Source organism: Trachemys scripta, chromosome 15, assembly GCF_013100865.1.
Source record: "Trachemys scripta elegans isolate TJP31775 chromosome 15, CAS_Tse_1.0, whole genome shotgun sequence".
NCBI classification, from domain to species: Eukaryota; Metazoa; Chordata; order Testudines; family Emydidae; genus Trachemys; species Trachemys scripta.
This window is the reverse complement of record NC_048312.1, coordinates 6,050,157-6,076,625: the sequence shown is the minus strand read 5'-3', so window position 1 is coordinate 6,076,625 and position 26,469 is coordinate 6,050,157. Positions and strand designations below refer to the sequence as shown.

Here is a 26,469-nt window from a genome sequence, read left to right as displayed (position 1 = left end):
CTGTTACTATAATAATGTAAACTTCTGATTTTTCTTTGAACTCTGGACCAACATAAAGCAGCTTGGGCTGAGATCATGCAGGAAGATACCACCTGGCAGTTTGGCCATGTAATCAAAAAACAATTTTTTTAAAAAATGTGCTTGATCGTATTGTACATATAAATTAGTATTTTTCTAGAGGCATTGAAAGCACCATCTCTAGATGCAAGAACTGAAGGATTCTGGGATTGATAGTGGCTCAGGAGGATTCAGCTGAGAACAGAATAAAATAGTTTACCCCAAGTACTATTTGCTCCTGATCTTTAGGGATATATTAATACTGCTGTCTTATTCTCCAATGTCAATAAGAAATTACAGATTCTTTCCCCTTTTAGACAGATTTTCTTATCAAGAAGAAACTTGGATTAAGGCCTCTTGGTATAGTTGTTTCTCTTAGCAAGACAATCTTCTCCATTGTGGAAGATATGAGAAATTATGGAGAAACTCTGTGGCCGGAATGAAAGATAAGGGAAAGATGATAATCCTCTGGGTCCTGTGCTACACTCCAGCTTTTGAACATTCCCTTGGAAGAATCCCTTCAGTGTGCCAGACCCCCAAGGGGTCTCGCTCTTCGTTACAGGTAGATGATGCAGTCTCCACACCTGAGACTGAGCCTCTGGACCCCGGCACTGTATCATATGTGAGCTCTGCTCAGCAAGTGCAACTGTGCCAGACTCCTGATCAGAGACTTTTACACTCTTCAGGAACCAATGCACCTCAACAAGTGACACCAGACAGCCTTTTCAAAAAGGAGGAGGATTTATTAGTCAACTGAAACACAGCATCAGGAAGTCCTTACATTACCATAGAGAATCAACGTTAAGACAGTCCATCCTGGCTAAGCTAGCATTCCATGCAGCCAAGGAGACATGGAATCCATTTTTTTCACTCTCTCCCTCGGTCAGTCCCAGGTGAGATGCCAAGTCTCTCCCAAAAACCATATAGTCCTATCACCTCTCAGTCCTTTGTGTTCCTGCACAACCAGGTTTAGTTCACATGCTCCAGTGCCTCAGGAATTTCAGGGTTAGGTGTTAACTGATCAGTTCTTGGTGCTCCCATTGTCTTCCCAGATCCTCCATTGATATTGGTTGGTTTCAGCCAGTCCTCTAATGAGGCATTCATTCCACCACAGACAGTTATGGGAGAACACCTAATGCCTTCTGATCTGTCCCCAAAGTAGCTTTTTAACCCTTTTGTACCCCGGGGTAGCAACCCCTAGTCAAGTAAGTTACTGCCAGGCACATCATTTATTAAAGTATTACAGAAAATTCCCACTTCACTAGATGTCAACGTTCTAATGGATGTACTTTTTTTTAAGGCTGCCTGAATTGAAAACCACTATCACCTCTACATATAGCTGCTGCTGACTCTGCCCATGGCCATCTTGAAGGAACATACTCTGACAAATCAGAGGTTGAAGTCATAAGACTAAAAGAGCTAACCAGAAGCACTGATCGATTTGCGCTTTTCATGACTCTAAACTGCAATGTGTGAAGATCGCTGTGGGGAGATAAACAGAACCAATGGTGCCTTTGGGACTGTTGTCTCCCTTCATAATGACCTGCTACTGCAGGACTGACCTCTGAAGACATGAAGATTCATCACAGAAGCCTCAAGCTGTCATAAAAGAAAGGTTGACAGCTTCCAACTACTCGAATTCCCAGAAGTTTAAGGAAAAAAATCTCACTCTAAAACCCTGCTGGAGAGTAGTCAGCCTAAAGCAACTCTGTGAAATTGAGGAAGATACATTAGGATCAAAATGCAGTGTTGCATCAGTCCAGCAGAGGGCAAATGAACTCAAAGGAGAAAGGAAGAAAAGAGCTTAAGCTCCATCCATTGTGGTGGAATGAGCAGGTTTAATTAACAAGTAATATCGGAGAAATGGCTGCAATTCCCAGAAGGGAGACAAACACTGTGGGCTCCTGGTAGACCTTTCCAAATCTCCCACAAGCCACCGTTTCAGGGATCTGTGCGATAGGTACCCAGAGTGCAGTGTGCTTGCAATGCTTGATTAGAAGGCTGTGCGCACAAAGTACAGAACAGCAGCCCAAAAGGAATGGTCAGTGTGAGCACATTTCATCATTGCTATCTACACTAGTGTTATTCCACTGGTTCAATAAGCAGCAGTACAATTCTCGAATGAAGCTGCACCCTATGATGATAAAAGCTGTAAGAATAGATTATATCGCTCAGGAATAAGGTGTAGAGGGAGAACAGGAAGGGACTTGTGGACAGAGCCCTTTATACGTACAATATTACTCAAAATATCCTTTCAGATATGAAACCAAATTTCTTCTTGTCCTTATATTAGGTTAAAAGTGACATTTACAGTGCTGTCAGCTAAAAAATGCAGGACTCTTGTGTAAAAAACAAAAAAACGCTTGTGTATAAGACCATGTCTACACTACAAACAACTGCCAGAACAGTTGTTTCAGTCAGGGATATGAAGATATGTAAGTCCTTACTGACACAGCTGTGTCAGCAATAGCCTCTTGCATACATGCAGTTACACAAGCAAAAGCACAGTACACAAGGGCTTCTACCAGCACAGCTACGCTGTTCAGGGATCATCTCTCTTACACCAGCAAAACTGCGCTTTTGCCAGTATAGCTTATTTTGCTCTTATGGCAGAGTTGCTTTCTCCTCCAGTGGAGAAGTTACATCTCCTGACAAAAGCACAGTTTTGCTAGTATAAGCTGTGTCCACACTAGTAGCACTTTGCCAGTACAATATACCTGCACAGCCATAATAGCAAAGCACTTCATGTAGACACGGCCCAAGATGACTTGGTCTAACTTAGGCCAAACTAGAGGCATTTGCAGATTATCAGTCCTATGACATTTTATTCTTAAATTTTGTATCAAGGGCGTAAAAAAGGGATAAATACCTTGCAAATGGTTAAAATTCAACTATTAGCTGACTGAGCAGTAGCTATGTTGAGTTGGCCATTTCAGATTCAGAACTGGAACCGAAAAGCTACTCCTAGATGCTCGAGCCTCTATGGGTATGTACACACAGCAATTAGACATCAGATGACTCAGGCTCACGGAGCTTGGGCTAAATAGCTATTTAACTGTAGTGTAGATGTTTTGGATTGGGGTACAGCCCAAGTTTTGGGACCCTCCCACCTCACAGGGTCCTAGAGACCAAGTCAGTTGGCACAGGCCAGCTGTGGGTTTTTAACTGCAGTGTAGGCAACCTAAGGGTATGTCTATATTGCAACATAAGCCCAGGATTAGCAGAACTCAAGTCAGTAGACCTTGGGTTTGTTAACAAAGGGCATGAGCATCTACGCTCATTTATAACCCCATGTTAGGGACTGCTGAACTGTGGATCCCAACCTGAGGCTCCAGCATCTACACCACATTATGCAGGCCCAAGTCCAACCATCCATATCCCAGACTTCCTAGTGCCCTCCCAAAAAATGTGGCTGCTCTAGCCCTCCGTTCATGGTGGAATGTGGGAAAACTTAACTGCCCACCAAACTTGACTGTCCAGAGGACAAAGTGTCAGCCTGTGGGATTTGTGGAATACTTTTGGCAGACTCCTAGAGCATGAGTCCAGTAGAGCAGCATCTATACTGCAAAACAGTAAGGCTTGAACTCTGTGTTCTGGCCTGATTCAGGCCCGGACCCTCTTCCCCCATGGGGTCCTGGACCCTGTGTCTGAGCAATTTGTGTGTAGACAAAAAGGGGGTTAGGTTTGAGTATAAGTTTGAACCCTGGGCTTACACTGCAGTGTATACATACCCCAAGAGAGAAAATTCTAGAGCTATTAACTTTGATAAGACTAAAGCTCACAGTAGCACCATCAAATTGAAAATGTGTTCTTCGCATACGACTGCAGAACAAAATAGCATTTTATGTAATATTTACTCAGACTGTTACAAGTAGTAATGTGCATTCACTGAGGTAGAGGTTAAGTGACTTGTCCACATCAGTGATAGCGGTAGAAATAGAACCCAGGTCTTCCAACTTTTAAGTACCTAATTCTATTAGACACTGCTGCATCCCTGAAGAATGTAGTCCACTAAAGGGTATGACCCACTCTAAACTAGAGGTTTCCAAACTTGTGAGCACTCCTTGTTAATTAGGGACACCATGTGTACCACATGCACCAGGCTTGCCCAATGAGCTTTGAAATAGGGTTACTTAAATAGCTTGTTTAATAAAATGTTCCCACATTTCTGTCAGTAGCATGGGATTTAAAAGAAAGCCAGAAGTCTCAGAACAAGTTGCCAGATCTGAGTGCAGTGAACTTTTAAAAAGACAAACGAGTTCATATTCAGAAGTCAACACTTGTGCGCTCCATGCAGCTGACCTAAATGCTACAAGAACAAGATTAGTTGGCAAAAATGTGTCTCCGAGCTCATCTTCAACAGCTTCACCACGCTAGCTCCTTTGTGAAACGAGACTGACTATGGAGCAAACATGGAGACACCTCCACACAAACACTGTTGCTGTTTCAGTGATCACCACTAACCACCGCAACTTGCATCCCTAGCATTATGACCAGTTACAGGAGCACATGGGCAGTGGTTCTCCTTACAAGAACATGGTGGAGTGGCCGTGTTTGTGAAAGACAACAATGATTGAACTTGGTGGCTTGTTTTGAGGAAGACTGCATTTTCATTCCACAACTACATGAACTCTATAAGGATCTTCACAAAAACAAAGAAATGCTTGAAATGTTGGATGCAAAAGTATTTAGAACTCAATTTTTTGAAAAACTATGAAAAATATTTGCCTTTACTTCTAGAAACTAAAGGCCATTTTTTACCTAAGGAAGTTAGGAAATAAGAATTCCATATAATACTTTTCCTTTCCCACAAAAAGTTTTCTTCCCAAAGATAGACATCTTAGAGTGCTTTGTAAGGTTAAAACATTGATTAGTAAGTTATTATATGTATTACAGTAGCACCTAGAGGCTCCAACCAGCACCAGGGCCATATTGTGCTAAGTACTGTACAAACACAGTAAGAGACAGTCCATGCCCTGAACACCTTTTTATTCTAAATTGACAAAACATGGGAGAGCAGTATTACACGTTCAAGCAGAAGGCTGAGAACAAGGCACAGAGAGGGAAAACGACTTGCCCAAGGTCACACAGGATGTAATAGGAGGCTGGGTTCAATTCCTGGCACTAAGTCCCAGCTCAATGCACTAACCACTAGAAAATGCTCCCTTAAACTTTTGGTTAGGTAGGAATGAGTAGATTCAGGGGGGGGGGGGGGGGGGGGGAAGGGGACAAACAAAAAAAAATTAAAATCAAATTATTTGCTTTAGGAAGAAGGCAAAACTTTATAAATACTGCCTATGCAAGTTTATCCATATTCCCTCCCACCTAAGGCCTCCCTTTCTAAGGCCCAGGAAATCCTCTTTCCCCATTTACAGATAGATGGATGTCTCCCCAAACCAACATGTAAGAGGCATTACTAGGAACAGAAATCTGGGTGTAGAATATGTGCATATTTGATTTGGAGTCTTTCACGTATTAGCCAGGATCTCAGTACGCTCTCTCTCTAAAAACAAAAACAAGAGTTCTAGCCTTCCTTGGCTGCATCTACACTGGCAAAGCTGGGATGCATAATTTACAGCTCCCTTTTTGTAGTAACTGTGGAAGCTCTAGCATAGAGAGGGCCAAGATTTTCAGAAACAGATGGTTTATGATAGGTTTAGGAGCCTACCCTTAGACACCCATTTAAGATCTTGGTCAGCTGTTTTAACATGTCAGTTAATCCTTTTTTCTGTGATTATTTTCTTTTGCCACCTCAGTAAGCTAGGCAAGTTTCAATCTCATTTTCAAGACATTATATTATTGTGGAGTCCAGCTGCATGAATAACCAATTTCTCAGTTTGCTGACCATTCCATAAAATTGAAAAATTCATTCTAAGTCAACCCAAAGCAATGTTTGGATTTTTCAGCAATGAAAGAGTAAAAAGATTTGTTCCAGGTCAAATGAAATGTTTTGTTCAAAAAAACAGTTTCATTTAATCTTTAAGGTGTTTTTTTTTTTTTTTTAAATAAAGCAAGTACATTTTGAAAATGCCATTTTGAATAAAAAAATTGTTGTATTTGATTTAGAAAGCGTCAACACAAACTACCTTTTTTGATCAGCACCTACTTTTATATTGTATGTAATAAGGTTAGGGATATGCACTAAATGCAGAAAGCAGTTAGAAGGCTCAAGTTATAAAAACAAAATATCAGAAGTGCACGAAGACTGGTATTTCAAAGCCATGTTTCAGCTTTGAAAATCCTGGAATATCTTGATTAAAAATCTCTGGCCTCAAGAATGGGAGTTTAGGCATTTCTTAGAACCCCTTTTCATGGCTGTCTGATCACTACTGACTCTTCCCAAAGAAGGGGTCAGAGGGATAGCTCAGTGGTTTGAGCATTGGCCTGCTAAACCCAGGATTGTGAGTTCAATCCTTGAGGGGGCCACTTAGGGATCTGGGGCAAAATCAGTACTTGGTCCTGCTAGTGAAGGCAGGGGGCTGGACTCGATGACCTTTCAGGGTCCCTTCCAGTTCTATGAAATAGGTATATCTCAGAGGCATCTTTCCTAGCATACTGTTCTTGTAACTAGCTCTTAATTTTACAGACAGGCAACTGCAATCTTGAGGTGGCCATTTCAGAAGCTGACTACATCTCCTTTCTTATTCTTATACAGTTGATATATATGCTCAGGTATTGCTGCACATAGTTTTGTACATCTCATTCTATAACTGACGGGAATTTTAAGAAATTTCATTCTTCCATGCAGTGTTCCTGTTACTTACTCCCCACTTCAAGTCTCGTTCTTCTATCAATGTATACTGTGAAAGTTACTGGAACATTCTGCAAACGGGAATAAGCAGCAAGAGTATATAAACTCTAAGTGCCCTCAGAACAAGGGAAAAGAAATAAAGAGTCAATTACAGGCAGAATTATCACTAAGTATTATATTTGCATTGAATTATCCTTAAAGGTTGTGACCAGTCAAATGGCTTTGTACTATAAAAGTTTGGAGGAATAAAGGAAGGGTCAAATATTTACATTACAATGAGGAGAAAGTTTAAAGTATGTGTGCAAGTCTTTAAAATCCAATCATACAGATTCATTTCTTAAAGTGTCAGCTACTTTGAAATGTGGTCTCCATGAAACTACTATACTGTGGGTGTACAACTTGTTGAAACATTGTACTCAGAGTAGTTATCAATGGTTTGTTCACGAACTGGTGGGGTAAATCTAGTAGGGCGCCACAGGGGTCAGTTCTGGGTCCAGCACTATTCAATATTTTAATTAATGGCTTGGATAATAGAGTGGAGAGTATGCTTATAAAACCTGCAGATGACACCAAGATGGGAGGGTTTGCATGCACTTTGGAGGACAGGATTAGAATTCAAAAAGATCTTGACAATCTGGAGAATTGGTCTGAAATCAGTAAGAAGAAATTTAAGACAGACAAGTGAACTACTTTGCACATAGGAAGGAAAAAATCAAACTACTAAAGGGGAATAAGTAGTAGTACTTCTGAAAAGGATCTGGGGGTTATATTGGATCACAAATTAAATAAGAGTCTGTCATGCAGAGGCAAAAAAGGTTAATATTCCAAAGCGTATCAATAGAAGTGTTTATGTAAAACACAGGCGGCATTTGTCCCACTCTGTTCAACACTGGAGAAGCCTCAGCTGGAGTATTGTGTCCGATTCTGGGTACCGCACTTTAGGAAAGATGTGGACAAACTGGAGTGACTCCAGAAGGGAGCAACAAAAATGATAAAAGATTTAGAAAACCTGCACAATGAGAAAGGTTAAAAAAACTGGGGCATGTTTAACTCTTGAGAAAAGAAGGGGGATGGGAATGGACCAGATAAGTGTCTTCAAGTATGTTAAGGACTGTTTTAAAGAGGACTGATCAATTGTTCTCCAAGTTCACTGAAGGTAAGACAAGAAGTATTGGCCTTAATCTGCAGCAAGGGAGATTTAGATTAGATATTAGGAAAAAATTTCTAACTATAAGGCCTGGTCTACACTGAGTAATTCAAATTTAGCAGCGTTAAATCGAATTAACCCTGCACCCGTCCACACAACGAAGCCATTTCTTTTGAAATAAAGGGCTCTTAAAATCGATTTCTGTACTCCTCCCCGACGAGCGAAGTAGCGCCAAAATCGATATTGTCATTTCGAATTAGGGTTAGTGTGGCCGCAATTCGATGGTATTGGCCTCTGGGAGCTATCCCACAGTGCACCACTGTGACTGCTCTGGACAGCAATCTCCAAAAGCCTTTCCACAAAGTTTCTGGGCAGTGCAGCCTTATTCCGTCCTCCATGGTAGGACACTTGACCACGCCATGCTAGTAGCAAGTAATCTGGTATCTTTGCATGACAAAGCCTGGCAGCGTATGGTCCCGGTGTTTGCTGGCATTCAAGCAACATCTGTTCTTTATCTCGCTGTGTAATCCTCAGGAGAGTGATATCACTCATGGTAACCTGGTTGAAATACGGGAATTTAATTAAGGGGACAGAGGTGGCCCTTCCTACTGGGCTGTTTGCCTGTGGCTGAAAAGAAATCCCTCCCTGTAGTAAGCCAAGCGTGGCCCCGGGGGGGGGGGGGGGGGGGGGAGGGAATTGGCACTGAGCTTTTCACATGTGGCTAGCAGGGATCTTCCCTGATACCAGCCACGCGGTGGGGGGGAGGGATAAAGCGATCATCCCAGAGAATTGGATTTGGGGGGGGGGGGTGTTTGTTTTCTGCTGCTGAAGGTTAACAGGAAAACCGCAGCACTCAATGAGCTTTGCTCGGTATGTAGGAAAGGAGGGCACAGAAGCCGAAAAACAATGGCTTACCATGGCCGCATGCAAGTCGAATTCTGTTGCCCGGACCTGCGTCTGATCTCCAGCAGCAAAGCCACAGACACTCAATATTAAGAGGCAAAATGCGACCTTGCACAGAAATCACATGTGCTATATAATGTGAACAGTGTTGTTCACCGTGACAGAGTATAAGCATTGTTCTGTAAAATGTATCTTTTTAAAAAATTCTCCCCTTTTTTCCCCTCCCTCCAGCAGCTGCAAATTTTTCAAGCCTCTCTCCTCCGTCCCGAAGGCTATCTCACATAAGGCGTTGGAAAAAGAGGACGTGAGACGAGATGTTCGCGGAAATCATGGAATCCACCTGCAATGAAAGAGCTCATCTGAATGAGTGGAAGACACGATTTCAAAGTATAGGAAAGATGCCAGTGAATGTGAGGACAGGAGGGACCAACGTGAGGAGAGGAGAGACACTCGAGATGAGAGGTGGCGGCAGGAAGATCAGAGGAGGCAGGATGCAACGCTGGGGCTGCTGCATGAGCAAACAGACATGCTCCGGCGTCTGAATTCCCAGAATTCCAATTGGCGGGGGAGACTGCGGGAACTATGGGATAGCTATGGGACAACTACCCACAGTGCAACACTCTGGAAATCGACGCTAGCCCAGGTACATGGACGCACACTGCCGAATTAATGTGCTTAGTGTGGCCGCATACATTCGACTTTATACAATCTGTTTCCAAAATTCGAATTCTGTAAATTCGGATTAATCCCGTAGTGTAGACATACCCTAAGAATAGTCAAGTTCTGCAATAGACTTCCAAGGGAGGTTGGGGAATCCCCATCACAGGAGGTTTCTAAGAAGAGGTTAGACATAAATCTGTCAGGTTTACTTGGTGCTGCCTCAACACAGAGGGCTGGACTTGATGACTTTGAGGTCCTTTCCAGTACCACATGTCTATGGTTTGATGAACATGGGCTAGATTACATTTAAAAAAAAAAAGGGGGGGGGGGAGTGAGTATATCAGCAACTTTTTTTCGTAACTTCTTTAAAAATTTCAGCCCAAGAACTACAAATAATTTTTACTTAAATTAACTATAAACTATTTAGATTTGAGTTTATTAATTTAACACATTTCACACTGAATCTTTCCTAGGTACCATATTAATGTGATGTTTCAAACGGATATTAAGAGTTGGATATTCAAGACAAAGTATATTTCTGTTTTACACATGAATCCATGTTTTGTCAACCGTAGTCTTTTCCTTTATATTTTGAATGTGTGACTATAATCTGACGTTAAAAGTTATAGATAACTGCACAATCACTACGTTCAATTTCTACACTCTGAATTTTTAACATAACTTATCCTTTTTATGAAAACTCAATTACATTAACATTCTATTATGAAAACAAAGTAATTTACTCTTCACCATTAAATCACTTCATTCTGACTGGACAATGAAAATAGATTTTCTGGTTAGTTTCACTTTGAGTCTTCTGCAAAGAGCATAAGACAAAAGCATGTTATAAATACTGAAGCAATGTTTAAATCCCAACACCTTCTCATAGATTTGAAGTGTTTCACAAAGATATTTCCGTTGATATTAGGTTTTGTTAGCTTCAAATTACCTGTCCAGATGCTTTAAATTTTATTAGCAAAACATTTAGAATGACTTATTACCTACAAAATGCAGGAGTATGTAGTTTCTAAGGACAGGTGTACTGAAATACAAGATAGCTCTAAAGATTAAGCCTTCACTAAAGGGTTTTAGGATTAGGTTTGAGAGATGTGGTAATCCATCAGAACAAACTTTTAATCAATGGAGAACCCAGTCTGACCTGTTATTCAGTTGAGGGGAATTTGATTGGTATATAATTATATGAAGTTATGCAATAGTTTCAGATATATGCATATGTGCACACCTAAATATTAGCACATTTTAATGGAAGTAAAAGTTTGGTCGTGCTACCAGTGCTGCTGTAGTTATGGTTGAGGAGGAGCTTTATCCAGGGCCTCTTTTTAGATGAGTTATAATCCAGAAATCATCATTTGGGCTTCACTCTCTCAAGTTTGCTCAGCGAATCCCAAAGAACATTTACTGAGTGGAAGAAGAAAAGAATGGTGGTGAGGCTTTTGGGATGAAATACACTTTAAGAGAATTTGAGCATAAAGACATTTTTGTATTTAGATCAATGCACCTGTTCAAGTTAACTTTTAATATGTTACCTACATAGTTAATGGGGATGTCGGCATTCCCACGTTTGGAAAAAAGGGTTGGGAAGTTGTAAAAACTAAAATAGTATAGTGGGTTTTATATGTTATTTCCCTTTTAAGATACACAATCGCAACTTAACCCTTCTATTCAAAACAGCTATTTACTTGAATGCAAAAATGGATCTTTGGCCTTCGTTTATAAAAAATGGTATTAAATACAGAAGGTTACATTAATCCAATATCATTGAGATTTATAACAAAATTAAGTTTCTACTCCATATAGCAACTGATTGTTATAGCTCATATTAAAATAGGAGTAAATATATAATACACTGAAATACATATAAAGGGGGCACAACTAGCTGATGTGGGAACTGTTATTAATATTTGTAAACAGTGTTATAAGTGATTTAAATCTAGAAAAATAATACCTGCCCCAAGCAGTTTAAAATCCTCTCTTGAATTTCTTGATTTTATATAAAGTTTCAATGTTAAAGCTTTGGCATTTAATCAATGCAACACTAGTTAATACAGCTAATTTTTGTAGTGGTAAGTACAGTGACTTGGCCATATCCTTTGAGTACCTTGTTGGTGAGTTCTTTAAAGTACTATTTATGTAGTATTTCAAGTAGGGCTGTCGATTAATCGAAGTTAACTCACGCGATTAATTCAAAAATTTACATGCCAGATATGCTTAACATTCATATGCCCCTTCATGCTTCGGCCACCATGCCAGAGGACATGCTTCCATGCTGATGATGCTCGTTAAAAAAATAATGCATTAATTAAATTTGTGACTGAACTCCTTGGGGGAGAATTGTATGTCTCTGGCTGTTTTACCCGCATTCTGCCATATAGTTCATGTTATAGTAGTCTCAGATGATGACTCAGCACATGTTAATTTTAAGAACATTTTCATTGCAGATTTGACAAAACACAAAAGGTACCAATGTGAGATTTCTAAAGACAGCCACAGCACTTGACCCAAGGTTTAAGAATCTGAAGAGCCTTCCAAAATCTGAGAGGGATGAGGTGTGGAGCATGTTTTCAGAAGTCTTAAAAGAGCAACACTCTGATGCAGAAACTACAGAACCCAAACCACCAAAAAAGAAAATCAAACTTCTGCTGGTGGCATCCTGACACAGATTATGAGAATGAACATGCGTCAGTCCGCACTGCTTTGGATTGTTATCAAGCAGAATCTGTCATCAGCATGGACGCAAGTCCTCTGGAATGGTGGATGAAACATGAAGGGACATATGAATCTTTAGCACATCTGGCATGTAAATATCTTACGATGTCGACTGCAACAGTGCCATGCGAACGCCTAGTCTCACTTTCAGGTGACATTATGAACAAGAAGCAGGCAGCATTATCACCTGCAAATGTAAACAAACTTGTTTGTCCGAACAGCTGGCTGAACAAGAAATAGGACTGAATGGACTGGTAGACTCTAAAGCAGGGGTCGGCAACCTTTCAGAACTGGTGTATCCAGTCTTCATTTATTCACTCTGATTTAAGGTTTCGTGTGCCAGTAATACATTTTAACATTTGTAGAAGGTCTCTTTGAGAAGTTTATAATATATAACTAAACTATTATTGCATGTAAAGTAAATAAGGTTTTTAAAATGTTTAAGAAGCTTCATTAAAAATTAAATTAAAATGCAGAGCTCCTCAGACCGATGGCCAGGACCCGGGCAGTGTGAGTGCCACTGAAAATCAGCTTGTGTGCCGCCTTTGGCACGCATGCCATAGGTTGCCTACCCCTGTTCTGGGGTTTTGAAGTTTTACATTGCATTCAAAAATAGAAGTTATTTTTTCGTACACAATTCTACATTTGTAAATTCAACTTTCGTGATAAAGAGATTGCAGTACAGTACTTGTAGTAGGTGAATTGAAAAATATTATTTCTTTTGTTTTTTACAGTGCAAATATTTGTAATAAAAATATAAAGCGATCACTGTACACTTTGTATTCTGTGTTTTAATTGAAATCAATATATTTGAAAATGCAGAAAACATCCAAAAATATTTAAATGGTATTCTGTTATTAACAGTGCGATTAATCACGATTAATTTTTTAAATTGCTTGACAGCCCTAATTTCAAGATAGCAACCTTCACATTCCCATCCAAACCCAAAAAGTCTTAGATAGCAAACAAACATTATATAAAATATCAAATACATCTTACTACTTGTTCTACCTTTTAACATTTGAACTACTTTTTCTTGTTAAAGAACTTTGACATTTACGTTTTCCCAGAAAAAACTACTGATAGTTATGCTATAGCAAGGCAAACAAGAACTACAGTAAGTAGCCACTATACAAACAACTTTTAAACACCAAATGTGCTGAAATAAGAAGCTGGCGCACCTGCAAAAAGCAGCAATGTTTCATGAACACTTCTGCCTAAGCTTGTCAAAGAAATGCAATAAATTTTATATATATAAACTCCCTAATTATATTAGGGAGAGAAAAAACAAGAGATAAGAATCCCTCTCTGTATGTATGTATGTAGCACAATCACAAACCAAATCAACTGGATTTGTAAATCCTAAATTTCTATAGCAGCACAATTGTCCCTTTGCCTTGGCCTTTCATTATCCAGGTCAAAAAAATCTTACAATAAGGAAGAGATGAAAGGCATTTATCTATTATCTGGCTCAGCAAAGTCTTAGATTACTTTGTGCCAAATGGGAAAAAAATTAAAATCCTGGCCAAGCTCTCCCAAGGTAAGTCCAGACATATGAGTGCAAGGACAGACTTGAGACAGACTAGATAAATCCAGTTTTCTTCTTTAAATAATTATTTGGCTTTCTATTCCAAGGAGAATATCCATTGGCTACTTTGTAACCTTGTACCCCAGTCAAAGATTAATAAACCATTTTAATCAGATGCTGACCAAATAAAAAAATTAAACCCACCACAACCCCCATATTTATTTAGGAAAGAGTAGACACTGGGTGTACCTCCCTATCGCCTACCCCCAATGGAATACAGATGGACAGTACGACAAACCATTTCAATAAAATGGCATTTAGAAGTGCAAAACCAGCCCACTTCCACTTAAAAAAAATCAAGTATGAGGCTTTATAAACTAAAACTCATAATTACACACCCATGGTCAGAGGCTTGTATTCCTACAAATAACTGATTACAATGTTTTAATTAAAAATTGTAACCCTTCCCACCTGAACAAACAGAAAATCTCCCAGATTATTCTAAAAAAGGCCGCCACAACAGACTCAGTCTCTGTCCTTTAGACCAGGTCTCTCAACCTTGTTCTTTCTGAGCCCCCCCAAAATGCCATAAAACCTCCATGGCCCACTTGTGCCACGACAACTGTTTTTCTGCATACAAAAGCCAGGGCATACCTTAGTGGGTAGCAAGCAGGGCAATTGCCATGGGCCCCATGCCACAGGGGAACCCACAAAGCTAAGTTGCTTTGGCTTCAGCCCTGGATGGCGGGGCTCGGGGCCCCGGGGTTCCGCCCCATACGGTTGGGCTTCAGCTTTCTGCCCGTGGCTGAGCAAGTCTAATGCCGGCCCTGCTTGGCAGATCCCCTGAAACTTGCTCGTGGCCCCCCCCAGGGACACCGGCCCCCTGGTTGAGAACCACCGCTTTATACAGAGACAAGCGGCATTTCCCCCCCATAACTGCCCAGCCAAGCCTCCATCCACTGCGCATGCGTGCGGGGGGCAGGCTACTGGACATGCAGCCTCTGAGCCTCTCTCTGCTCCCCCACCCCGCCAAACTCGCCCCCCGCTTGCCAAGAGGGGTGTGGGGCGCCCCCAGCAGCTCCATCCAGGCCACCGGTTTTCCCTCGGGCAGGCGTTGAAGAAAACCCCGGCGTGAACACGCAGAGACCGGCCGGAGGAAGCGAGACGGCGGGGCAGGCAACGCCGGGAGGTCACCGGGGCACAGACAAAGCGCCTCAGCGCCTCTCCGCTGCGGCCAGCCCTGTCCGAGAGGGGCCGGGCCGGGCGAGAGACCCCCTCACCGCCCCCCACACACCGCGCCGGCCCCTGAGTCCCCGCCTCGCGCCGAGCCCGCCCCCTGCCGCGAGCCTGCCACAGGCTCCAGCCCCACCGGCCCCTCCCTCTGCTGCAGCCGGCGGGGCCGAGCGCATCCCCGCAGGGACCCCGCCGTGCTTACCCCCAGGCCCCGCTCTCCCGCCAGGGTCCCCCCGCTCCCTCACCCTCCAGCAGCCGTTGGATGATGCTGTCGATGTTGAGCTTGTCTATATCCGCCATCGCCTCTCAGCGGCAATGCGGACCCCGCCTCGCCTCGCCCTGCTGCCCGCCGGCCCGGCGCTCGCCTGCCTCCCGCCCGCCGCTCTCAGCAGCGACCCAGCACCGCACAAAATGGCCGCCGTCCCTTCTCAGGAAGCTTTGGTGGCGCATGAACACTAAGTGCTACGGCCCGGCAGCCGGGAACCCTTTATAAGCAGAGCGCCGAGAGCGGGTTCGCTCTACCGGCGTCCCGCACTCACGGAATCCCTCCGCCGCGAGGGGGCGGGAGCAGGGAAATAGATCCGACCTGAGCTTTAAAGCCAGCATGTGCCCGTAGCCTTGCAAAGGATGGGGCGTTCTGAAAGCAGCTCACAGCCAGATTCCCCAGATGTGCACATCTGGTTCCTAATCGACTAGCTCAAGCCAATAAGGGCGAAGATTATTATTACTGTCAATCCTGCATAATTAATAGAATCAATAATAACAATCCATAAATATAATACACATAACTCATTCATATCAATCGTAATTTGCCATTGACGACAATGCTAACTGAAAAATGATCAATAACTATTTCAAGTGATTATTAAGTGCTGTTCTTAATACATATTTTGAGACTTTTTGCTCTATTGCTTAAAGACTCCCACTTTTTTCTTTTAAACAGACCTGCCCAACCACTTAGAACATCTGGGTTTACTCTGGAAAACAGCTGTCTGACAACCACAGATGTGGGGAGTTTTTGTAAAAAACGGTTTCTGTTGGTTAGAGCACAGAGCTTCAAGAGATTAAAGTCCTGGTCCTGCAAGGTGCCCAACATGAATGAACCCCAAATGGAGCTCCCAGTGTCTTCAGCAGGGCTCTGCATGCATGGGTGCAGGGCTCTGACTGCCGAGCATATTGCACAATTGGGTCCACAGATTCTATTCCTGGCTTTGGCAATGACTCACAGTGTAGTGTTGGGGAAGTCAGTTTCTCTGTTTCTGAAACCCTTATCCTCCAATGAACTCTATGAGGGTGTAGGCATGTGGCCAGGCCATGGGGCTCCCATGGCACAATTGGAATCTCAGTTGCTCCATCAATAAAATGGGGTAAATCATACTGACCTACCTCCCAGAGGTGATCTGAAACTTAATTCAGTAATGGCCTCAATCCTGCCAATACTTCCGCAGATGAGTGAGTATCTATGCATGTGAGTCTCTCTGTGCCTGTAGTTATTTCCAGGATGTTTGTTAAGTGCTTTGAAATTCTTGTAGGACGGCACAAGAAATGAGCATATCCTTTAAAAAATATTTTATTTTAATCCATATTTAAAAGTATTTTATTCTATATGTAGTAGAAACACATTGGAGGCAAAGTCAAAAACAATTAAAATCAGCTGAGTTTCTGACAAATCATATTGCGTTGGCAGTGAGATGGTCTGTGCTGGCCTTTACTATTGCTCACTGCTTTGCATCCATGATTGAATATTGTTTAATGGGTTTATTTACTCCTAATTTAATTTGCAGGGATGTCTCTGCCAATCCAGTTTCCTCCTCCCCTCTCCAAGATAAATTGCTTCCACTGTACACATGCTCGATTCTTCACACAGCAGTTATATAATAATCATAACAACTCATTATCATGGTGGGGCCAGAGCAGAGTTCAGGCTGATCATGGTGATGAAGCAAGAAACTTGCAATCTCAGCACATTTTAGAGCCAATAATGAAGAAGCAGTTGGAAGGTGATAGATGTAGAGACCATAGGTAACCACAGGCATTTGCTGATTACAAAATGCACCTTTAAAATTAAGCTCTGGAGTGAATGTCTATCCTAATGGTTACCCCAGAGTCAAATGCTAATCTCAGAACACCAGTGTAAATCCAAAATAACCCCACACTGATGTAAATCTGGAGTAACTTTATTGTCTTCAATGTGACTGAGATCAGGATCTGGCCAGCCACGTGTAATGAGTTGCTATGAGAAACTCAACTTTTGTATTTTCCAAATTTGTGTGTTTAAATTCAAACCTCATTTCCACCTACTCCTTCACTCCCTAAACTTCTTCCTTCTTCTTAGTGCTCTATTTGTCTCCATCTTCCATTTACTGCTTTGCATCTGTTTTCATGCTGCCTCTTCCCTTGGAACAACTTCCCAGTTCTTGCCCACCAAACACCCTTTCTCTCTTTTAAATCTCTCCTTTAATTCCATGGGTCAACTTCTCTGGCAGCTAACTCCATTGAACTCAGTAGAGTTACATCAGCAGAGAATCTGGCCCCCTGTTTCCAAGGAATCTTTCCTGTCTTGTTCTCCTTGGCAATAAGGTCTTCATCCCCTCTCATATTTCAACTGCTGTTCCACATCTTATTTCTCTTAGAGACCTAGTCCTGCAAGGTCCTGAGCACCTCCTGTGAGGTGCTGAGTACTTTCAACTCCTGTTGATTTCTGTAGGAGTTGGCAGGGCTCAGCACCTTGCAGAATCAGGTCTTTAGGGTTCAATCCTGACAGCAAAGATGTCAGTGGGACCACTCACCTGTGTGAAGTTACTTGCATGCATGCAGGATTGGCCTTTAGAACATAAACTCTTCAGGGCAGGGAATATGCCCTGCTCTGAATCTGATCACGCAAAGTGCAGGGGATTAACAATTCCCAGTGGCCTCAGCAGGGGTTGAGGGTGCTCTGCACCCTGTTTAGGATCAGGCCCTTTTTTGCAAAGCACTATGTACACTGACAGTGCTACATACACACTGACTGTTCTAACACTAAACCACAATTCATATCAATAAAATACATTGTTTGCAAAACACAGTCATTAAAGTGCCATTTTAAAATGAATTTTTCTGAAGTCAACTAATTGTTCTTTGCAGAAAATAGCAAGTCTCACTCGGCAACAACATCATTGATTTTAAAAAAGGGCACAGCCAAAGTATTTTTAATAGTTTTAATTTAATTCCCCCCCCCACACACACACCAGTTATTTGCTTCAGGGTGTTTGTGGGAGAAAGAGGCAGGGAAATCCCTCCATCCTTTAAACTCTCAGCTTGCTGGTTTCAAGCATTCAATAACTTTCCAGCCTAGAGAACATATATCTCCCCGCCTCTCTATTTTTCTGAGGTTTTCATTATACTTTGCTAAATGCATGATGACATGCTATTTGTCTCGCTCCACAGCTTCAAGACCTTTGGGTTGCTTCCTCCCTCTCCTCTAGGAACTAAACCAGTGATTTATTTATTCCATAAATAAATCACTGGTTTAGAACTCTTTGGAAGCCTGAATATGAAATACCTTTTCCTACCCATTTTTCTCCTCCGTTACAAGCATATAAACTGCATTATTTGTAGTAGACTGTCTCAATCTGGGCTGTTGGGGCTAATTTTTTTAATGAATGCTCTTTTTTATTGCTGTGAATGGGTTGATCATAAGAAATGTGAATTATCCACAGTCCCCATTGACTTAGGTTACATATTTGCTGCATCTATGAAATTCCATGTGTTTTAAATGAAGAATTCCAGGATTTTGCAAACATTCTAAGAATAAAACTGAATCAATGTTGGCTTTCCCTAGCTAGACTTTCAAACGTGGCTTGTGTGTTTCCATGGCTCCTATTGTTTACAGCTAGTTATCCTGCCATTTCCATCTAGGGAAAATTTCTCCACATTTTATTCAATCTTGATGTCTAAAAAAAGTTTGCTGACCCAGAAGCCTCAGATGTTTCTTTATAGACAGCGGCCATTTAAATCTGAGAAAGGACAAATTTCTGAGCAATACCACCGGTTGGTGGTAATGTTGCCCCCTTTGGCTGAGCAGTGGGCAAATTTGGGGCCATACAAGTCAGTTTCCTGTTTGGAACAGAAATCAGTTCAATTTGTTCTTAGTGTAATTTGTTTATTTACAAAATAAACACCAGTCTTGTTTCTCTGAACAGCAGTCAGGACAAACTGTACACAGGCAGCTCCCTGTGCAGATATCCCAAGTAAGAAACCACTGCCCTGTTGCTAGAACCAACTAGCTTGAGCCTCTGCCCCCTCCATTTAATTGGTGCAAAAACTGAATGTAGACGAGTCCATAGTCAAACATGTATAGTCTGCTTCCTTCCAGAAGCTACACTAAGTTCTCTCTCCAATGATTAATACATAGTTCTGTTTGAGCCCTCAGCCCCTATGTACGAAACCTAGGAAAGCACATAAGCTCCACATTTTCCTTCTGAACTGAAGGATCTCACAGTGGGTTGAGGCATCAGCCCTTTCCTTTGCATGCAGTTGTTTTGCATTAGACAGGGCTGAGCTGTTCCTGTCTGGCGCTATACAGGAACCAGAATTTTCATGTTGTACGAAATGTCATGGTTTTGACATTTGTTATTGTTTTGAAATTTCCCACAATGTGACATGTTTGAAAAATATTTACTTCAGGTCAGTTGAAACATTTCGTTTCAATTTCAACATTTTTTTTACTAATATCAAATACAAGAAATTTCAAAACAAAAAGTTGTTTCAAAACAAAAAAAAGTGAAATAATATAATATATTAAAATGTTCTAGTCTGAAAATGTCAGAGGAAGATTTCGATCTAATCAAAACGCTTTTTAATATTTTCTCTAAATTAAATTTTGTAAAAATTGACATGTTCCCACAGGAAGCTTTGGTTTCAATGAACCAATATTTTCTGACAGAAAAGCATTCCATTGGAAAATTTTGGACCAATTCTGCTCACGCTGTTGGTCACAAAGGAGAGCGTTTTAAGCACACCCGTTCACTTTAATAAGTTGGTCGATCTGTGATCACTTTGCATCCAAGAACTTCTCAACATACGAACTTACATTCTTTGTAACATAGGGAACTGAATTCCCCCAGTGAAAAGTCCGGATCATATGCTAAAACAGGAGCAAGTGGCAGCTCTAGTTCAAAAATGTAGGTGTGGCACTGTATCTTGCGTTAGTTTCACATGGATTGAAGAAGGCACTTAATGAAGTGCTCCTAGGTGCCTTAATGTGGTGGCCTAGTTGGTCAGTAACAACCTGCAGTTGTTTTGCAGCCCCTCATTGAAATGTGCACTATGCAAGTGGGACAGTAGAGTGACTGTCCTGAAACATGACCTGATTCTCCTCTCACACTGATTTTACACCAGTGAATCCAACTAACTTCAATGGATTTATTCCTGATTCACACCAGTGTGAGATGAAAATCAGGCTCTCTGGACATTTGTCTGCAAGGCCTATAAAGAAGAGCAGTGTATAGAATTAGGATGAAGGTACATTGTACCTTGAGTTCTGTTCTCCTGGTTTCAAGGGGGGCAGAGCTCCTTTGTACCCTAGAGTGGAAAAAACACCACTGAAGAAGAGGAGGCACAAGAATGAAAAAAGTCAGTCTGGAACAAGCCAGCTGAGGCACTTGAAAGAACAAAATGAGTTGCAAGAAACCAGAGACCAAAATTGGGGCAACAAAACATTGGGGAGGGGGGAATCCCTAAACATTGAACAAAAGGGCATAACAATTTGTGAGTACAGTAAGTGCAATGCCAGCCAGAGACACAGTCATGCGTTTAGGCTGCCAAAAAGACAATAGAAAGGGGCCTGACCATTCATTTCTATGCATCCAAAATTAGCACTGACTCCAATGGCAGTTTTGAGTATGCATGAAATGCAAAATGGGATTGCATGAGCGCTCACTGAGCTACTGAAGGCAGGAATCTCAATACAGTCAAGCTATTCCCCATGCTGGAGTTAGATGACCGTAGTTAAGGGGATGTGAAATCACTGTTCCCTTTCCCTCCTTTCCTGCCTGTGGACCAGATTCTGATCTCGCTCACACTGGTGTCAGTCCATAGTCACCCTACTGACTTCAATCAGTTACCCTGGATTTCCACTACCATACACGATCTGAGAACCTGGCCTTATGTAGGTAGCTGCCTTTATTTTGTTTGTGCGTGTGTTTATTTGTTTTCATTCTCACCTCCTCCTTTCAGCTCTTCTATTAGTGTAAACTGGCAGATTTTCAGGAGCAAAGCTGTTATTACATAATGTTACACCAAAAGGTATATGAATGAATTCAGAGGAATGTGTGACTCAAGCCAGTTTTGAATGACTGATCCCTCTGAATTCATTCAGATGCCTTGGACATGCCATTGCAGGCTGTTTCTTTGCCCTGTAGTTTCCTGCTGCTTTCAGGATTTCCTGGAATCCAGCAGTAATGCCATAGGATGACGTCTTTCAGATGTTGGCTCTTGCCTTTTGTAGGATCGGGTTGTCAGAAGTATTGATCAAGTGCAACATGTGCTGTATCTGCCTCCTGAGAGAGCTGCCATGCTCAGCAACCACCTGACTTCACCCCGAATTAAGAGAGTTGGATCTCTCTAATACAGTTATTTACAGAAGAAAGCATCTCTGCATCCCACTGAAAGAGGTGAAAAATGAAAACATCTCCAGGGAAATCGCAGGTAACTCAGTAGACCTCACTCTTCCATCTGAATAAGGGTCCTATCGGCTCGCCTGGTCGTTGCAGATAGATAAATCCTGCTGTGATCCATCGGGTGGTACTGCCAAACAGGCCAGTTCACCCCTGAGGTGGCTTCATTTGAGTTAGGTAAGCTGCAGTAGGCTACAAAAACAACAAGGAGTCCGGTGGCACCTTAAAGACTAACAGATTTATTTGGGCATAAGTTTTTGTGGGTAAAAAACCTCACTTCTTCAGAGGCATGGAGACAGTAGGCTATACCTCTCTAGTGCCCCCTTGGGGAGAGGGCAGGCAGTGCTCCTGCCTCAGAGTCCTGGGCATAGCCCTCCAGCTGGGCTATTCAGGGCGTCTGCACCCGTACAGGGTGGAGTTAAAGTAGCCCACGCCAGAAGTCAGGATGCTTCTCCCGCCCACAAAAAGCAGTCGTGGGCCTTTGGGAAGCCAAAAAAGAGCGAAAAGTACCAGCCATTCTCCTTTCTGAGAGGACCTGGGCAGCCCAGGGGCTCAGGCTGTTTCTCTAGTCAGCAACCCCCAGCTGTGTGGTCGCAATGCCACTGAAATTTGATCTGGCCACCCCTCCCTACTGACAGGGGGGCAGCAGGGCCAAATTTCCATGAGTGATGTTGCTACCCGGTGCACGGAGTCACAAAGCCACTGAAATTTGACCTGACCGCCCCTCTGTGCGGATGGAAGGACAGCCAGGCCAAATGGTGTCACAACCTGCTGCGCGGGGAGTCTGTTCCTACACAGCAGAGCACAGGGAAGTCCACTGAGAAGTAAACTCCTGGCAGCATTGTCTCATGCATTATGTGGGTTAGAGAGAGGGGAGACTTCCGGGCTGAGGGAGACCCAGGGTCCCTGTGGGAGGAGGGGAGATGACTGGGGACCAGATTGGGGTCCCAGCTGGAGGAGGTGGGGACCAGAATTTGCTCCCCTGAAACATCTGAATTGGCATCACTACAGGGAACGCTGAGTTGCAATCCTGCCACCCTGCACTGGGCAGGGATCCTCCTTTTTCAGGACCTGCCCATCTCCAGGCTTGACAACGCTCACAGGTGCACAGAGCTGAGGCTGACTGTGCCCAGACGAGCTCTTTAATGCCTTCCTGACCGAGGTGTGGGATCTGCTCCGCCCAGGGCCGGTGGAAGGATGTTTCGCGCCCTAGGCGAAACTTCCACCTTGCGCCCCCCCCATCAGTGAGCCCCCACCCTGAGGCGCCCCCCCCCGCGGCAGCTCCCCCCCTCCGCCTTGAGGCACTCCCCCGTGGCAGCTCCCCACCCCTTAGGCGCCGCAAGCCTGGGAGGCGGGAGAAGTGAAGCAGCGATGGTGTGCTCGGGGAGGAGGCGGGGCAGGGGTGAGCTGGGGCGGGGAGTTCCCCTGCGTGCCGCCCCCCCCTTGCTGCAGGCGGCCCTCCCCGCGCTCCACTGCCCCAGCTCCCTCCGCCTAAATGGCGGCGGCGAAGATCCGGCCGCCGCGGTCGCTGCCAAAGAAAATGGCGCCCCCCAAATCCTAGCTCCCTAGGCGACCACCTAGGTCGCCTAAATGGTTGCACCGGCCCAGGCTCCACCACATAAAGACAAGGGCTTCAGGATCCTTCTGAGGGAAAGCTGTGGTGTAACTATCATTGACGCTACGGGCCACATCCCAAAGCCTTCATTACGTGTTTATTCCAGGTGGATTTTACTCCTGTGCACAGAGACAACACAAATCCCCAACACCACTTACATCCTCATTGGGGGGCGTAAGTGGGATAGCACTGGTTTAGGCCCTCAGAGTAGCAGTGAACTTGACCCCCAGTCTGTCCTCAGGCAAGTGTCCCACTGATTTCAATAGGAGCAGGATTGGGCCTCCTAAAAAGGGAATTTAATCAAAAAATCCAAGGCAAACCGCCCAATGAGTAGAGCATCTATTTTAACATGGCAGCTGATAATAAGAGAGCAAGGTGCATACATTAAATTAAAATTCCTTTGTAAACAGGTGTAAGTATTACATTTCCAATGGGTTATTTGTACTAACAGCAAAGGAAAAGGGGCATTAAAAGATATGAAGAAATCCTGACAAAGGGGTTCTTAGGACTTTGACAACCATGTTTCAGACCAAGATATTGTATATTCTGGGGTGAAATGACCATTGTTAGCAACTGCCAATGATATTTTTCAATTGTCGACAGCGAATCTCAACTTTACCTAATCAGTGCTGGATAATGCTACAAAATGGGTTGCCAGACTGCATCAATGCTAGGGCAATGAAAGATTTCCCAGAAGTGTCTAACGTAGAGACAGCCATAGTCGGAATATACTTATAGTGGTCTTGCTTATAGTGAAAGCCTTTGAAACACTTCAGTACATTTCAATGGATTTTCACTCCTTTCAGTAAAGCTGCCTTCCATTTCCAATGAAGTCTCCCTCTGCTATAAATGGATTCCACTGGGCTGACACTCCCCCGGCTCTTTGAATTCAACAATTGTGACTAGGCAAGTGTGCGGCATTCCCAAGGGATCCTTTGGCAGAGCAATAGAGGCGAAAGACGTTACCACTATCTCATGTGGAGATGGCGAAGAAGAAATTCCTAGGGCATAGGCTTGCTGCACCTGCTCCTAGAAAGATGCACTGTGAAAAGGAACCGGTCTTGCTACAGCTGCTCCCCAATAAGAGAAAAGAAAATAGCTGTGAAGAAGCTCTACCAACTGCTTTCTCTGGCCCCTGAGGGTTTATCTATATTAGAGTTACCAGGGTTTGTCTGCACTAGAAGTTCGTAACAGGAGTGAATTCGTTGCCAATTAACTCAGGGTAGTAACATGTATGTAAAGGCAGGTGACGGTGCTCCTGAAATGTTTGAGGTTTATGTTAGGGCTTGGAGGTCTTGCCACACAGTTGCTAGAGTGAAAAGGAGGGGACTTTTTCCTGTTAGGTCCTCTCCTGTTTCATGGACCACTCAATCCCTATCTTGAATGCTTAAGTGGGATCACACTTGGTCCCTAGACCTTGTTTTAGCCCTCCACACAAGAGTAAATTTCACCCTTGTGTTTCCCCACTCCCGCTGTTATAGGAGACCACTACATTAGGGTTGTAAACTTTTTTTTTAGTTTACAGCTCTGCACTGCTTGGCTGCATCCCTTTGACAGCAGCTTTAGCCATGCATGAAGGGGACAATTAGATGTCTTCATTTCATCAGGATGCAACATACCTGCAGTATTCACCTCTCATACAGACTTATAGCACTCTGCCAATGAATTTCATCCACCTTTGTCACTGTAAGCTACTGCTGTGGGGTTTATTTTCCCCTCAGTAGCACGTAGGTCACCAGACAGCCTTAGGGGCCCACTGGCTGATAGTCAATCCTTAATTTTGAATCTGTTTGTGCATCAAGCTTTCTGAAGGCAATAAAAGCTACGGCTGACTTCTTTTTGCATGGTTGTAATTAAATGTCTTTCCCAGGACAATGTTGTTGCTAGTATCATTTTTTAAAGAAACAAAAATGAAAAAGGTTCAACAAGGTCCCACTTGCCGTTGTTTTTGAGTGGCTCAGTCAAAATTTAAGGAGCCTGTATTCCTTCATGAAAAGGTCATCTATATTTTCAGTTGAAATATCTCTTTTTCTTTGTCTGCCACTTAACCTTGCAGATTAACCATCGTTAATGTCAATGCCCATGAGCATGTAGGGGTTATTGCTTTGCGCTCAATGGATTGCTGAATCTGTTTGCATTGCAGCCACTCCACATGCAAGCCCAGAAAGTCACTCAGTGCTCTAGACAATGATTTGGAATAAAATACGTACAGGACAAACAAAATATATATTAAAGCTAATACAAGACAATGTAAATTTAGAGCGGGGCAATAAAAAAGTGACTGGCTGAAGGACAAACATCTCCGTACAGGATGTCAAAATCAGGGCCGGCTCCAGGGTTTTGGCTGCCCCAAGCAGCCAAAAAAAAAAGCCACGATCGCGATCTGCGGTGGCAATTTGGCAGGAGGTCCTTCGCTCTGAGCGGGAGTGAGGGACTGTCTGCCGAATTGCCACCGAATGGCTGGACCTGACGCTCCTCTCCGGAGTGGCCACACCAAGCACCTGCTTGCCAAGCTGGTGCCTGGAGCTGGCCCTGGTCAAAATAGACCTGTAAGGAGATGATTTTGTCACTGACTAAATATGGAGATGAAGATAATAAAAATAAATAATTAGCATATCCCAAGTTCCTTCCTTCTGAAATCTCAAAGAATTTAGCAGAAGTTAATATGGTCCCACAGTCCCCCTCTGATGGAGATAGGTATTACTGTCCCATTTTACAGGCTCATCTGTCTTAATGCCCCCTTTTTCAACAGTGGTCTCTAATTTTGGGTGTCCCAGTTTTTGGGTGACCAACTTGAGACATTTAGGATCTGATATGCAGAGGTACTGAGTGCAGCTTCCAGTGGCCACCCAAAAGATGGAGGCAACTGAAATTAGAGCCCACTTTTCAAATATATGCTGTTTGCTGAAATAGTGTCTCGTTATATGCTTTCTGGATTGTTTGATCATCTTGCTACCTTGGAATCTTTTTTGACACTAAATTGCATGATGTGCCAGTTGGACAATACAGAAAAAAATACATTTTCCCAAATGATTTTGTCTGTGGTTCATTTCGTTGCAGAAGCTACAAGGACCTTTTGTAGGTCTTGCTCTACTTCTCTCCCATGCCCAATGGCTCCTGGTCCTCTCTGTGCTTTTGCTGCAGTTTCCGTCCTGTCCTCTGAGCCTGGTTTGCATGTCCCAACACCCCCTT

The 26,469-nt window shown here is 43.1% G+C and overlaps 1 protein-coding gene across 1 annotated transcript in view; it reads right to left on the bottom strand.

The window, feature by feature from the left end:
* Positions 1–15,407, bottom strand: part of PPP1CC (protein phosphatase 1 catalytic subunit gamma) — a 31,320-nt gene extending 15,913 nt beyond the window's left edge. The window contains exon 1 of the mRNA XM_034791174.1: positions 15,252–15,407. Within this exon, the coding sequence (XP_034647065.1) occupies positions 15,252–15,306 (55 nt within the window). The 5' untranslated portion in view covers positions 15,307–15,407. The remainder of the gene's footprint in view (positions 1–15,251) is intronic.
* Positions 15,408–26,469: the final 11,062 nt, after the last annotated feature.